The sequence below is a fragment of the Oryctolagus cuniculus genome, chromosome X (assembly GCF_051225735.1).
Source record: "Oryctolagus cuniculus isolate XC-2025 breed Fujian yellow rabbit chromosome X, ASM5122573v1, whole genome shotgun sequence".
In the NCBI taxonomy this organism is placed as follows: Eukaryota; Metazoa; Chordata; class Mammalia; order Lagomorpha; family Leporidae; genus Oryctolagus; species Oryctolagus cuniculus.
Window position 1 is genome coordinate 82,276,259 of NC_142888.1, and position 14,539 is coordinate 82,290,797.

At 41.8% G+C, this 14,539-nt stretch overlaps 1 protein-coding gene and 1 long non-coding RNA gene across 14 annotated transcripts in view; one reads left to right on the forward strand and one right to left on the reverse strand.

The window, feature by feature from the left end:
- Positions 1-645: 645 nt before the first annotated feature.
- CHRDL1 (chordin like 1) overlaps positions 646-14,539 on the forward strand; it is a 122,776-nt gene continuing 108,882 nt past the window's right edge. For 3 of the 8 annotated variants that reach the window (XM_070066553.2, XM_070066552.2, XM_070066554.2), the window contains exons 1-2: positions 761-1,060; positions 4,608-4,756. In XM_070066553.2, coding sequence (XP_069922654.1) covers positions 909-1,060; positions 4,608-4,756 — 301 coding nt within the window. In that variant the 5' untranslated portion in view covers positions 761-908. Of the gene's footprint in view, positions 1,061-4,607; positions 4,757-14,539 lie in introns of all 8 variants that reach the window. The other 5 variants (XM_070066556.2, XM_070066557.2, XM_008272882.5 and 2 more) reach the window with 3 other exon arrangements.
- Positions 4,307-14,539, reverse strand: part of LOC127484879 (uncharacterized) — a 48,780-nt gene continuing 38,547 nt past the window's right edge. For 4 of the 6 annotated variants that reach the window (XR_016227881.1, XR_016227884.1, XR_016227879.1 and 1 more), the window contains 2 exons: positions 5,521-5,606; positions 4,307-4,725 (listed from right to left, as the gene is read on the reverse strand). This is a non-coding gene — a long non-coding RNA (uncharacterized LOC127484879). Of the gene's footprint in view, positions 4,726-5,520; positions 5,878-14,539 lie in introns of all 6 variants that reach the window. The other 2 variants (XR_016227880.1, XR_011385357.2) reach the window with 2 other exon arrangements.

The window sequence follows — 14,539 nt, forward strand, 5'->3', positions numbered from 1 at the left end:
CTCGAGGATTCTGGGACTTCTTTCTTAACTATGGCTCATGGAATAAACACAAAGTGAAGTAGTCTGTCTGTCTCGGGCTCAGCAAGGCACTAGCAGTGCTACTGTGCCTTCTGAGCTCTTGGCCCAACTCCGAATCTTCGGCACTGCTGAAACTGTGGGCCCCTGTAAGCTTTCTTCAAGGCACTTAACGGTGGCAGTCCTTTCCTTGGGGCGTGGGAGCCCTCTTTGTGGAAGAAAGCAGATTTTTAATGGCTCTGACAACCGCACACCGCACCCTAACGCCAAAGCATTGTCACTTCACTTGCCCCACTGTGGATCTGAGGCACAGCCCAAAATCAGCAGTAGCACTGGAGGGCATAATTTGCAAGACAAGGTCATCCTGTGTCCTGCGCTCCAGATTAGGACCAGACCAGGTGCAAGGCAAAGGCCCCTGTGCCAGAGGACAGGGCGCACGGGCTTCCAGGCAGGGGGGTCGGAGGGTAGCCAGGGTCCTAGGCACGCGTGCGAGGGGTGGGGAGCTCGCAGGGGCTTCCAGGGCAGACAGGGGAGGAGGGGCGGGAGGAGTTGTGCGGCCCCTTTAAGACCCCAGCGCTCGCCTACCAAAGGAGGGGGGTGCGGTGGGGGCGCTGCGTGATGGGAAAGTCGCCGCTGAGCCTCACACTTTCTCCCGGTGTTTTAACTTTCGGAGCCGGGGAGCAGGAATAAAGCCGCGGCGCCGGGACGGAGAAGCCGGGCGTGCTAGCAGCGGCTGCGTGCTTACAGACTTCCCGCCAGCGCCGAGCGGCCAGCCCGGGGGCCAAGTGGGGAGCGGGCGGGCGGGCAGGTGGCCCTGGGCCGCCGCGCCCGCGCCTTGGCTCTGCCCCCGGGAGCGGAGCGAGCCGCGGCTCCCTCGTGGTGTGAGGGCGGTGATGTTTTTCCTCCCACCCACTTTTGAGTCCCCCCTCCCCCCTCGCGCGCACTCTAACTCTCGCCACAACCTGCGAGCCCCAGACCTCGGAGGAGCGCCCCGGGGAGCTCGGAGCGCGTGCACGCGTGGCAGACGGAGGAGGCCAGTGCCCAGGTCAGTGAGCTGTGCCCGGAGCCCGCTTCTCCCGCCTCCCTTCCCAGCCTTTGCACAGGTGGGGTGCCTTACTGTTGGTCGGAGCCGTCTCTGGAAGTTCCCCCCTTACCTGCCATCCCAACCCGGTGAACGGTCCAGCTGCTAGCGGCTAGGATGGAGTTGGGGCACAGGGCGCCTGACCTTAGCAGCTTGGGGTCCCTGGATTTGAACTCACCACTCACCACTCCCCGCTCAGGCCTGCATTTCGCTATGCTCTGGAGCTTCTAAGGGCCGTTGAGTGCTCTCAGCCAAGCTACCTAAGGGACTCTGCAGTTGCCTTAATTATCGCATGTGTCCTGGAGCCTGTTTTCTCATTTACGGAAGTGCCCAGGACCAGTGGCTGAGGAACACATGAAACAGGGTGGGCAGGCGGCGGTTCTCTTCTCCTCTGGACATCTGTCCCGCTTTCTGGCCCCGACCACTTGGGGTCAGAGTTTGAGGCATTACGCCCAGGAAGCAACATGGGCTTGCCCCGAGTACAGGGCCTCCCATTCCCTCCCTGCCATGCCACCGACAAAAGTCACTTGAATTCTCTGGCCCCACTCCACACACCCCCACCCCGTGCGCCGGGGGTGGGCCAATTTTGAAGGTGGAATGAAATGAAATGAAATGATAGATATGAAGGTGTTTTTGCAAGCCAAGTGCAAGGCATTGTCAATCATAAGTAGCAACGAAAACGTTGTCTCTGACAAGGGCTACGCTGGGCTAAAACTGCCATTTTTCAGTGGCAACCCGCCACTGGATTAATTGAGCTTTTCTCTTTGGGTGGGAGAGCAGGGAGAGGATTTCAACTGATGGACAAGGGCCTGAGACGCCAGTGCCTTTCTTATTGTTTGTCAGAAAGAAAATTGCTACCCTAGGGGCTGTCCCGCAGATGATAGTGAATGTGAGATTACAAGGTCAGTCAAGCCTCTCCGGAGGATTAAAGAGACACTGTGGGGCGTGAAGAACTGGCTGACTTGTGGTCATCCCGTTGCCTTCCTTTGGGGTTGCCTCTGGTTCTCTTCTACCCAGGAGACCTGTTCTTAGGGTGGGCTCCTGACACTTAATGGCCCAGGTTACCTTGTGGTTACATCTGGGCAAGGAGCATCTGGTCCCTTTGCTTGATACAGACAAACAATGTGAATGTGTGTTTCTTAGAGACACCTTAATCAATACCTTCTCCTGGTATCTTACCTAGTTCTTGTTCTCCTGTAAAGCACACTTACCCTCCCATCCCACCCTTCCCTCACCCCCAGGGTTAGTTGCAGGTTTTTGTTTTCTTTGTTACTTTCTGGTTGGGTCCTGGATGCCCCCCAAACATATCATTGACTGCATTTCTAAGGAACCTGTAGAAGAGCCAGTGCAAGTTCAATGGCACAACAGCCTGTGTGAAGCAGACAGAGAGTTAATGCAGAAATAACTCCAGTTAACTGGGTCAAAGTATAATTTGAAAAATTAAGGACAGTTTGGCTCTTTGCAAGAATAAGAGTCGGCATGTTTGCTGAGCAATGCTTGCTTGTGTTTACTGCCGCAGTCCCAACAAATGTCTTGAGCCACCCCGCTCCCCCAAAAGAAAAAGAAATTGAATGGTGGGGGGGCCTGGGGAGGGAATTCTTCTGAGTTGATATTTCTGCACAGAATGCAAAGGCAGGACTTCAGGATCTTATACATTAAAAGTGAATATTTGCAAAGTGATGCATTTTCTGATCTTCTCCATCACTGCTTGGGAGGCCACACAGATGACAGGAACGCCAAAAGAGATTAATTGCTCTCTAGTCACCAACTTTTCTATTTGCGCATAACATGAGTTGGGTCCCAAGAAAAGCAAAAATATTCTATGAGCCATTTTCTTGCCAGCTTGAGTTATGAAGCAATGCTACTGTTCACCAAAATCACCCAGCTATTGTACAAGAAAAACAGCCCTGTTGCTTCTTGCATGGGGAGACCCAAAAGCCATGGTTTAAAAAACAAAAACAAAAACTTCCCTGAGATCCATTATATGAGTGTGATGAATTGGATTTCAGCAGTTAAAAATCCTTCTCTTTGGAGCCGTGGGGGCTAAGCTTATTAGAGGAGGCACAGGAAGAACCTCACTGAGGTGGTTAGCTGTGTTAAACTCTCACTGGAAATGATTTGCTCCAAGGGACCCTGGTAGCTCTCAGCGGACAGACGTTCTGAGTGATTGCAAGTGGACCATAACCTCACAGAAGGGACCAAGATATCAGAATCCAGGCCTTTGGAAGGCTAGAAACATGTCCTAGGAAAATGTGATCCTGTTTTAAAGAACAAGGAGGGGTTAGAGGAAGAAGGCAAACGTGTTCTGCAAATGCTGTTTGATAGCACAAATTATTCTCTATGCTTAGTTTGTTCCTCGGTTACGTGTTCATAATTTGAAACAATGCTTTTTGAATGATCCAGGCAACTTCATAGCATTTCAAGTAGGAGCTGTGGCCTCTACTTCAGAACTCAGAGATATTCAGTTCTCCAAAATGATCATCTTGCATATCTTTGAGTTCTTCATGCTCAGTATTTAGGTTGAACTCTGAAATGATCAATGAGTTCAGTTCCTATCGCAGGTTAACCCCAGATTGAAGGTTGTATTTCTAGAATATTTAAATATTTTCAAATCACCCATTGGAGGAGCTTTGCAGACTCTGAAGTCTATAGAAATGATTTGTGACTGTATTTGAGTTTTAGCAAGCTTTCCATGTTCTAAGGCTCAAATGGTTTAAGATTTCCACCCTTAAACTGGAAATGCCAATCTCATATTTTAAAGAATTGCAGTTGCTTTAATGGTCTTTTCCATGGTGGTGCAAGGTGAACAAATTGCCTATTTAAATTTGCCTAATTCCCCTGTAAATGGCCCATTTGAATTTTTCCATTTCACAATGGACTTCATTGGGAAGGAGTATGAGCCCTTCTAGCTAAGCAGTAAAACTTTTCAGGTGTTTAAATGCATCCATTTGCTAATTGCACATATCTTTTCCAACAGAAGTAGTCAAACTGAAGATCCTGATAGATCTCACAGATGTCACTAGAGAAACATTGATCAATTTGTATTTCGTCCCTGAAGGATTAATGATAGCAGTAGTTCTGAAGCTCAGATTTTCATTTGAGAAATTGCTTAGATCTCATGTCTATTACTTTTACCTTGTTTGCCAAAATATCCCTTTTGCAAACTCTTGTTTCCCTTTTCTCCAAAAGAATATCTCTTAAGAAATCAACTTTTATTCCCTTAGAAAGGAGGATTTCAAAATTTATTTTTGTTTTCCTCTTACGCCTGTAAGGATTTTTGCCTCAGCTCAGCATTGGATAGGAATGCATGCTCATTCACTTGAATTTTCTCCCACAGTATTTGCTAGTCAGGAGAGGCAAGTCCTTTTTTTATGCAGGCAAACAATGCTTGCACTTATGTAAATTCCTTGGCATTTTTTTTTCTAGCAAGTTAGAAGCCTAAGCATCAGTGGTCTCCATCAGTTCCAGGGGATCTGTTTTAAGTCTTTCTCCTGCTTTTTTCCTCCGACAGCTTGAGTACACCGGGCCTGGAAGGTTCTGAACTGAGTTTTACAGTGCTCCAAACAAGAAAAAAGTGGAAAATGGGAGGCATGAAATATATGATTTCCTTGTTCTTGTTCTTTCTATTCCTAGAAGGAAGCAAAACAGAGCAAGTCAAACGTAAGTATCTTGAGTTTAAAAATAATATAGTTGCTTATAATTTCTTTGAAAATGTGGTTATAATCTGTAGGAACTGTGATTTAGCCCAAATGTGGTCATACAATTATTCTATGAGAAAAAAGTGAATGTCACTGGTTTATGTATGAGTTGATAAAAGAATGAGAGCTTTGAATCGGCCAACCAAATTTAGTACTGTTTTTCTGATTATCATATAGTTTTCATCTCATAGAACACATGACACATTAGCCTCTTTTCCCTTTCCTGTTCTAAACTGTACAAATCTCATTCCATTTTACGTAACTCTAGAAATATCTGACAGATGAGCTGGATTTTTTCCCAAATTTCAGACTCTTCAGCAAAGGTTTTCAGTTTATGAAAAAGAATAACACAGAAAAGAAAAAAAAAAAGGAAAAGGAAAGCAGGCTCCTCCTATTCCCTTATGCTGAAAAACAAAGAAGGAAGAAACCTTCACATGAGCTGGATTCAGATGAAAAAATCCTTTGAGGAAATTGAGATTCCAGGGACTGTTAGCAAATTGGATGCCATTTATTGAAAGGAACGTCCCTGCAAAGCCAGGGAATATTTCTAGAAAGTCAGCGATCCGTGTGATGGGCTAACACTTTGGAGAAAGCAGAGGGTGGCGGTACGGGGTGCGGGGATAATTAACCCTCCTTGCCACCACATTTGGGAGATTTATGAGTGACCATTGCCATCTCTGTTCTTCTTAGAAGCTTTCTGCTGCCTTTGCACAGTGTGGGCCTTACCTTCTTTGGGCCACTTGTACTCCCTCTGAGGTAGACGCTTGCTCTGAATTTGCAGGAAAAGCTGTAGCTCTAGTTCCCATTTTTGGCTGCATCAAAAGAAGCACAAAGTGGAATGGGTCCAAGAGGAGCATTCTCTGCTCCACTGAACTTATTCATGAGAAGGAGCTGTGAAAATATTCTTGGTAGGAGCCGAAGCAGCATCTGAAGCCCATCACTTAAACATTTATCTCCTTTATCAGCATAAGTTAAATATATCTGGCAGAAGGCTTGCTGACAAGGAGAATGGTGCCAAGGCTATTGCATCGTTAAGTGAGTTTCTGTCCCACTACAATTTTCATAGCAAACTTACTCTTCTTCCTAGGAGAAACAGTGCTTTTGATTAGGCTTTTAAGCATGAGTGATCTGTGGTGATATCTCGTATGATTGGGACACAAAAGGAAGTTTAGCAGGGCATGATCTCAGCAAGGAGGCTTGGATCAGCCTCTCCCTGTGTGTTTCTCAAACTACCTCCTTTTCTTTTCACTTATATGTGAGTACTCACGTGGCCCATCTCAGAACCCTTCTCTTCCAGAAGTCCTCCTTGAGTTAAGTGGATGTGATGGAAACATTGTCCATTCATTCTCAACTCAGCTCACAAATCAGCTAGGTCTAAAAATCATTCCTACCTCAGAAAGAGACTTCTTTTATTATCAGTTAACACATGGCCTCATGGGGAATGGGGTTGTAGCTTGCAAAAGACCATCTCCTTGTGTAGACCTTCCATATTTATGAAAAATTGAGGAATATGGTCCATGAGAGTTCGAGCTAGGTTGGCAATCCAGAGAAAGACGCTACTTGAAAAATGTATAGACCCCAAACTACTACTGTTTACTATTTCCTTGTGTCTATGAATTTGTCCCAAGCCCTTTTGATATTCAGTTGGTGTCAGAGTGATTATATAACAGATGGCCTTGAGCACCAGTTCTTGTCCTAGTGTTTCAGTTTTAATGTCATGAGCCACTAAGCATCATTCTGTGTGGCCTTGTCCAAGCTAACTGCCTCAGAGACATGCAAAGTTACCTCCTCCAATTGGAAAAACCTCAAAACATACACCCTATCTATATTGTTTGATACACACACATACATGTACAGACACACACAATATGTATGCACAGCGATTTATATTGCACTCCCTCCAGTGAAAAGTGATTACATAAATGATCCAAGTAATGTAACATCATGTTACTGTTAAAACACTGTAAAACACTGTTTATTGAAAAATTAGTGGCCCTGGAAAATCCTTGGGTTAACTTATCTTTAAATTTATTAAATTATATAAAGTTAATGCATGCTCACTATACAAAATGATAAGAAAATATCTAAAGAACATATAGCCCTTAACTTCCATTACACACTCCAGGGATAACTGTTATTAATTCCAAACTCTTCTCTGTGCTGTAAAATCATATATATATATATATATATATATGTCTGTAGAGTTCTTTCTTTTCTATTTTACAAAGATGAGAGATCATATATATTTTCAGTAACTTGCTTTTACTCAACATTGTGTCCAAGACATCATTCTGTGTCAGAGTATTGCAATGTAACAGTGCTGTGGTCTTTCTAAGGCTTGCATAATTTCCAGTTGCAAAAGTGTGCCACAATTTATTTAACCAGTCTCTATTTGTAGATATTTAGGTTGCTTCCAGTTCTTGAGGCATTAACAAACACCATAGGCACTTATGCAAGTATTTGTGAAGAATTGTTAGTAAAGGTATATGTTTAGTTTTTAATCTTAGTAAGTACTGCCGAATTACCCTTCAAATAAGTTGTATTAATTTGTACCCTCACCATCTGTATATGAGTACTGATTTCCAATTTCTTTACCAAGAATATTATTCATTTTTATATGTTTAGATCACTTTAATTGGGGAAATTATATTTCAGCTTTGATTTGATATTTTCCTGTTATTGGAACAGCTTTTCAATTACTTTTTAGTTCAGTTGTATTTGTTCAGTGGATTGACTGCTTTTCAGGTGGGTTACTTGACTTATGAATTTAAAAGCTTATTTATTAGCCTTTGTTACTTCAAATTTTGTTATTTACCTTTCACAGTTCAAATATTACTTTCCCAGTCTAAGATTTGTTTTAAATTTTAAGTTGTATCTTCCTGTACACAAGTTGTAAAAGTTTATGTAGTCAGATCCATCATTAATTTTCTTTATGCCTCTGGACATCTTCTTATTCATAGGAAGGTCTTTCCCATCCTATAGTCTTATATTTTCTTCTGCTGCCATAATTTAGGGTTTTACCCATAGTTTCTATTCCATCTGAAATTTATGTTCATGTACAGTGTACAACTTAGGAAGAATTTTTTAAATCTCTGGGTGGTAGGTTTATGAATGTTATTTTGTTTGTCCTTTTGCTTCTTCCATCTATTCCAAAAGTTTTACAGTTGGCAAATTTCTGATCTTTCAAGGGTTAGTCAGAATATTGGTCTCCAGGTTAAGGAGGGTGTTCTGTAGCCTGTTTGCTCTCCTTTTTGGGGCACCAGAGTGGAACTGGCTGGGGGAGGGTGCCATTAGAGTCGAAGATGCTCATTCAATTAGTGTAAAAATCTGAAGAGGTCTGTAGAAAATGCTTTGTTAGCAGAAGGCTCTTTTCACAAGGAATGGTGAAGGTGGGTGCTGCCACTTGCTGGTAGCTAATTAGCCATAGTTAACAGTTGCTCTCACAACAGAGAAGACAGGCTCAGGAGACCAGGAAAAACTGATAGTGCATTGCAATGAATGAACGAGCCTTTGTTGCTTATTTGAAAGTTTGTTACTGTCCAGCATCAGCAAGGTTTGAGGTGTTTAGCCTGGAAAGGGTCTTTCTGTAACTCCATTATGCTCTGTTGTTAAAGTTGTAGTCAGTGAGGCCAGGAAGCTCTTTTGAAGTTCAAAGGAGCGTAACATTCACAGCATAATATTCATGCAAATATGGGTCAAAGAGGCTGAAGAGTTTGCCCATTTTGGCAGTTTTAACTTTGGTAATGAACTGTTGATCAAAGAGAGGTTGAAGAATTGAATTGTTAATAATATTCAATTATCTATTTCTAATGGACCAGCCTATGCCAAGTCTGGCAAAGGTTCTGGGGAGAGAAATTGTTCATGTATTTCATGGGATCCATTCCTGATTTATAAGGTAAGTTAACTAGATCTTCAAAGGATTAGATTCACATTCACTTTTCTCCCCAGGAGAAAAGCTTCTAGTCTTCATACCTGGCTGAAAGTGGGCCTCTGGGCATCTCATGAAAGGCAAGCCACCAAAAGGGTGGAGGGAGGGGCAGAGACACTAAGAAAGTTTGAGACATATGAAGTGCGGCCTTATAGAGCCCACCCAGAGCCTTTGTGTCAATTGTGAAAGCCAGCTAGAAAGTCATGATTTTTCCTCCTCCAAATTCTTGCTTGGACATTTGAGGTGAGTTTTGGATCGTAAAAAAGCAGCCAGCAAAAGAGCTGATCTAATTACATCTTTCAGGTTTTAGTAGGTGGAAATAGAAGGAAGTAAGAATATCTTAAAATTGGATAGCTTAATGTTTTCCAAGTATATTCTTAATTAATTTTTAATGTGGAGGTAGGCAGTGGGGTTTGAGACCACGAGGTTAACCTAGATCCACTCCTCAGCTCCAGAACTGACTTAGATACCTTGAGAATGTTACTTAGCTTCCCCATCTTTAGTTTTCTTATCAGCACAGTGGGACTATAATAGCGTGATGAGTGTCAATATGGTCATCTGAAGAATGAAAGAGATTGAATACACTCAGTGCTTTGCACAGTGGCTGACACATAGTTTTTAGTGAGTTGTAGCCATTAGAGCCACTCTCTTGCAAGCCAAATCGACATTATCCTCTTCATTTTAAGATGTGAAACTTGAAACATAATGGAGTTCAGTGACTTTGTGCAAGGACAGAGAGCAAGTCCGAGCTAGAGCCAGAACTAAACCCCACGTCTCTAACTTCAGTGTTCTGTTTACTACACAAGTCAGCCTCTGGTAGTTTTCTGAGGAAGCCTATTGAGTTCATTCCCCAGAATGGAAGCCCAGTTCCTTACGCATTGCCATCACTTAATACATAAGAGATGATCCAAGTGAATTAATAATGAACTTTGTAACCAGAATTCCTAAGAGAGGCAGAATACTAGTTGCGAGTTAAAAGATTGAGACTAGGACTAAAATTAATCAGGAACCTAAGTAAGCTAAGCCAAAGGAAAGTTGTGAGGAAGGTTAAAAATATGTGCCTTTATGTCCATGCTTCTTGGATTTCCCTGACTTGTCAGTAGGATTGGAATGTCCTCATTGTTTAATGGCAAGAGGGCTATGCTTAAAGTCAAGAGACCTGGCTTCTGGTCAGTTTTCTGTTGCTTGTTGTGTGGTATTGGTTAAGTCATTCATATTCTTTGAAGTACAGATTGATCGCTATGAGCTGAGAACAATTCTTACTATATGGACTGAGAACTAAAGGACAACAGAATAGGGTTTAGGGAGGTAAGATAAGGGAAACCAAGACCCTGATTTGCAGATGGCTTTGATTTCCAATATCATCACTGATTCATTACAAAGAGTATTTTATTCATTTAAGATTTATAGCCTGCTTGCTTCTAGAAAGATTGGATACAGGTTAAAGATGAAAGAATACATGCAAGATAATGTTTTTAAAGAGGTCATCTGAAGAAAGTAGGTGAAGTAGATGTTTTTAACATCTGGTTTGGTAGATTACAGCATTCACACTCTAAATTTGACTTCTGCTTCCTGAAAGGATAAAAAAGTGAAACTTTGGGCTTGTTGGCAAAAGAAAATTTACAATTTCATTTACAGAGATTATTCCCACCTTCCCCCCACCACTACTCAAGTAGTATTGCTCATGGGATGTTTGAATTAGGCACATCTGGGTGGTACAAGGAGACCACCTGTGACCTTGGTTTCATAGAAGAAAGAAGGATTGTCTGCTTGCATTTCTTTGTTGACCCTCTGTAAAGGAAGACGGCAACTATTAAATTATAACTCAATAAAGGTTTCTCTGTATGTAGTAAGGGAATGTGGTTCAGATACTTTGCCATTGAATGACCTAAGTTACTTGGAGGCTATAACATGGAAATGTAAAACAAATGATTGTTTAATATGGTTACTAGATTGGATTGTCAACTATCAGATGTCTTAAGCAAGCTCTATATTAATTTTTTTCTGATTTAAAAATAGATGTTCATTGTTAAATACACAAAAGGTACATAAAAGCCAAGAAAAACAAGAATCAGCAGTATTCGGAACATGTATAGATATGTATAGTTATTTGGTATAGATAATTCTAAGAGGAACTATATGAATATATTATCCTAAAAAATGAAGCTCTTATTTGTGGCCAATTTGGATTAGGGTTTATGTCAATTCACAATTGGAATCCCTGAAATGCACCTGTAGTGAAGTGAATGAGTGGAGAATGCAAATCTGATTTTGTTGTGAAAAGTTCAAGAGCCCCGCTTGTGTTCCTGACAAAACAGAAAGTCTCCTTTAACAAGACTTGTTCAGCTGAAGTGCTGATAGGAAGAACAGTTTGTTTTATTGAATGAGAACTTTGATTTTTGCCCAAAGTCCTATGCCATGTGACATGGAAGAGATGATTTGAGTCAGAAAAAAAATATTCAGGTCAGGTTTCACCAGCCAAGCAGCCTTTCTATAAAAGGATCTCCCCATGGTCTCATAGTAAGGACTAATGAGAATACCATGAACTCCCAGTTATCCATGCAGATGGGAGATAGAAGGACACAATGAACTAAAATTTCATGGAAAAATCTCCAGTTCTCATCTTAGCCCAATGGTGTCATCTTGCTTTACTGTCAAACCTCTGAATTAAGGACCTTTTGCTTCCCATTGAGCTTTCTCACCTGCTAGTAGGAAGTGAAGTAGCCACAAGGCAAGTAGTGGCAAATCCATGCAGTGAATAAGACACTATATATGAAGCTGAATTAATTTTGGGCAAAAATATCCAGCAAGAAGGAATAAGATAATTAACTCCTGGTTGAAGGAATAAGCTGTATATATAAGGTGAGGATTTGGCTTCTTCCAGAATTTCATTTCCCCTGGCTTCCACAGCCTGTAAATGAAGTCCTAAAGTCCTGGGGAAATCTGACACAGTCTTCAACTTTAGAAATCCAATTGCCTGACAAACAAGAGAATCCCCTTTACCATAGCTACTATATGTTGCCCTTCCCACATTCTGCTTCAGTTTGATAAATGACGTGAGAGAAATACTTAGGCATTAATTTTTTTTTACTGTTCTAGAAGACTTTCTTTTTAAGAAATAAAGAATTAAAAAGGAATTTGTTTACTTGATGTGTCTACTCACATAAAGAGCACAGATTCATCTCTCCCTTTCCACTGACCGTATGTGTTATAATAGAATAAATATTATTGTAAAACTGACATGATGATGTGTCTATAGCAATAACTCTTATCAAAAACAGTTCATGGGAATGTTTCCTTGATTTTGGATTGGTGATGAAGCTATTGACCTATTGGCCTAATCCTGGGAACTGGGAAGGAATGATAGGGCAAAACATTGATGGCATAGTGGCACATCTCTGATGTTGTTTACTTTTTTCTCATCATTTTTCTTGTTAACAGTGTCCTTTAAAGTAGCAGGAATTTCTGCCTCTAATTAGGGCCAGTTGAACCATTTGAAAAATAGCTATAATGATGCAGGTTGAACATCTAACTCACATGCTAGTTGAAATTCCTTTGGGACCAAATTCTACTCTTAGACCTCATTAGTAATAAGTCACACATTTGCCAATTAGTATCTCCCAGTTCTTGTCCATGATGATTTCCTGAGACTTAGGTCTGGTTGACTATACTGCGTAACATTAAATTTTCTTCTGTGTGATGCCAACACCTTTCAAAAAGTTCAAGCTTATACACATATGCTGCAACTGACTTTATCATAGTTTTTGAAAATTGATAATTGTCCAGTATATTCATAAAAAAAGTAGTATAATTGTGCTAACCACTCAACCTTGGGCAACCATCCTAAAACATGCCTTAGGGATTATGTATCTACTTTTGTAATGTGCTTGAAAAAAAGTATCATTGTCAGTAATTTCAGGAGCATTGTTTAAGAGCACCAGTGACATTACAGTTTACCTCCTTATCTGCCTCCAGTTCCTAAAGTTGAACATTCTGGGAGTTGTGAATATCTGTCTTGGGCGTAATTGCACAGATCCCATATCACTGAGATAGTAAGACCAATATACTGAATGAAATAGCATTATATATTGCTTTTAGGATCAGATTTATATCAGCAGTTAGTGTTTGAGTAAGATACTTGCATCCTCAAAAAGCATAGTTTAAGAGACATGTGAGTATATATGAGAAAAGTGCTGTTAACTTTAAAGAGAATGAAAAAGACCACTTAGTTGGAATATTCTTGTCTTCCAGACAAGATGTCAGAGTGTTCGAGAGCATGAGCACTATTTTATACTTTATACTTTTTGTCACTGATACAGATACAAATAATGCAAAATAATGTCTGTGCCAACTATACCATTTTATATAGTCTACCTTTAGTTTGACTTAACTTCACTATAAACAATGTTGGTTCTTTAAAAGGTGATCAACCTTTCTCTCTGTCTCTCTCTCTCTCACTGTCTAACTCTGTCAAATAAATAAATAAATAAATGGTGATCAAAGCTGTGTTCCAAAGGTAGAGCACAAGGACAATTTGAGAAAAGTTTAAGCAGCAATATGTGGAAATCCTGTACATTCCAAATCCTGAAAGTAGGTGACCTGTACCTTACCAACTACATAGCAGGAGAGGCAGAATTATGGAATGGTCTCAGTCTTTGGTTCTCAAGCCAGACAACTTAGGTTTGAATCCTAGTTCCACACATTGACTAGTCATGCCAACTTGGGCAAGATACCAAATTTCTCTGTGATTCAGATTATTCATTTACAAATGGAGGCTAAGTGGGACCTAAGGAATAGGGTTGTTGTGAGAATTTAGTGAATTTGTATACATAAAACCCTTAGACAGAGCCTGGCTCTTAGGGAGTGCTTAACAATTATTAGTTGTTATTTTTGTTATTGTTGTCACTGGCTTTATGTTTTTAAAGTATCCTGGGTGTTCCTTCCCCCACATATTATTTACCTCCAGGGTTTTGAGTCAAACTTGGAGCAGCAAAATTAAGATCATTCAGTTTATACAATTTGTGGCAACAATACTATTTTGAAGGCTGAACTTGGGGGAAATGGAATCTTTTGATCAAAACCAATTATTTTGTTTATTTGTTGTTTTCATGAATGAGCTCAGATATGTAGGAATTATTTATTTAATAGTGTCAATGAAATAATCTATTTTTAAAATATTTTTAAAGATTTATTTATTTATTTATTTGAGAGGTAGAGCCACAGACAGTGAGAGGTAGAAGCAGAGAGAAAGGTCTTCCATCCGCTGGTTCACTCCCCAAATGGCTGCAATGGCCAGAGCTGTGTCAATCCGAAGCTAGGAGCCAGGAGCTTCTTCCAGGTCTCCCGTGTGGGTACAGGGGCCCAAGGACTTGGACCATCCTCCACTCCCTCCCAGGCCATAACAGAGAGCTGGTTGGGAAGAGGAACAGCCGGGACCAGAACTGGCGCCCATATGGGATACTAGCGCCGCAGGCAGAGAATTAACCCACTACGCCACAGCGCCAGCCCCTGAAATAACCTATTTTAAAGATATTTCAGAGAAGAGGCTGGCGCCGCAGCTCAATAGGCTAATCCTCCACCTAGCGGCGCCGGCACACCGGGTTCTAGTCCCGGTCGGGGCGCCGGATTCTTTCCCGGTTGCCCCTCTTCCAGGCCAGCTCTCTGCTGTGGCCCGGGAAGGCAGTGGAGGATGGCCCAAGTGCTTGGGCCCTGCACCCCATGGGAGACCGGGAGAAGCACCTGGCTCCTGCCTTCGGATCAGCGCAGTGCGCCTGCCGCAGCGCGCCAGCCGTGGCGGCCATTGGAGGGTGAACCAAC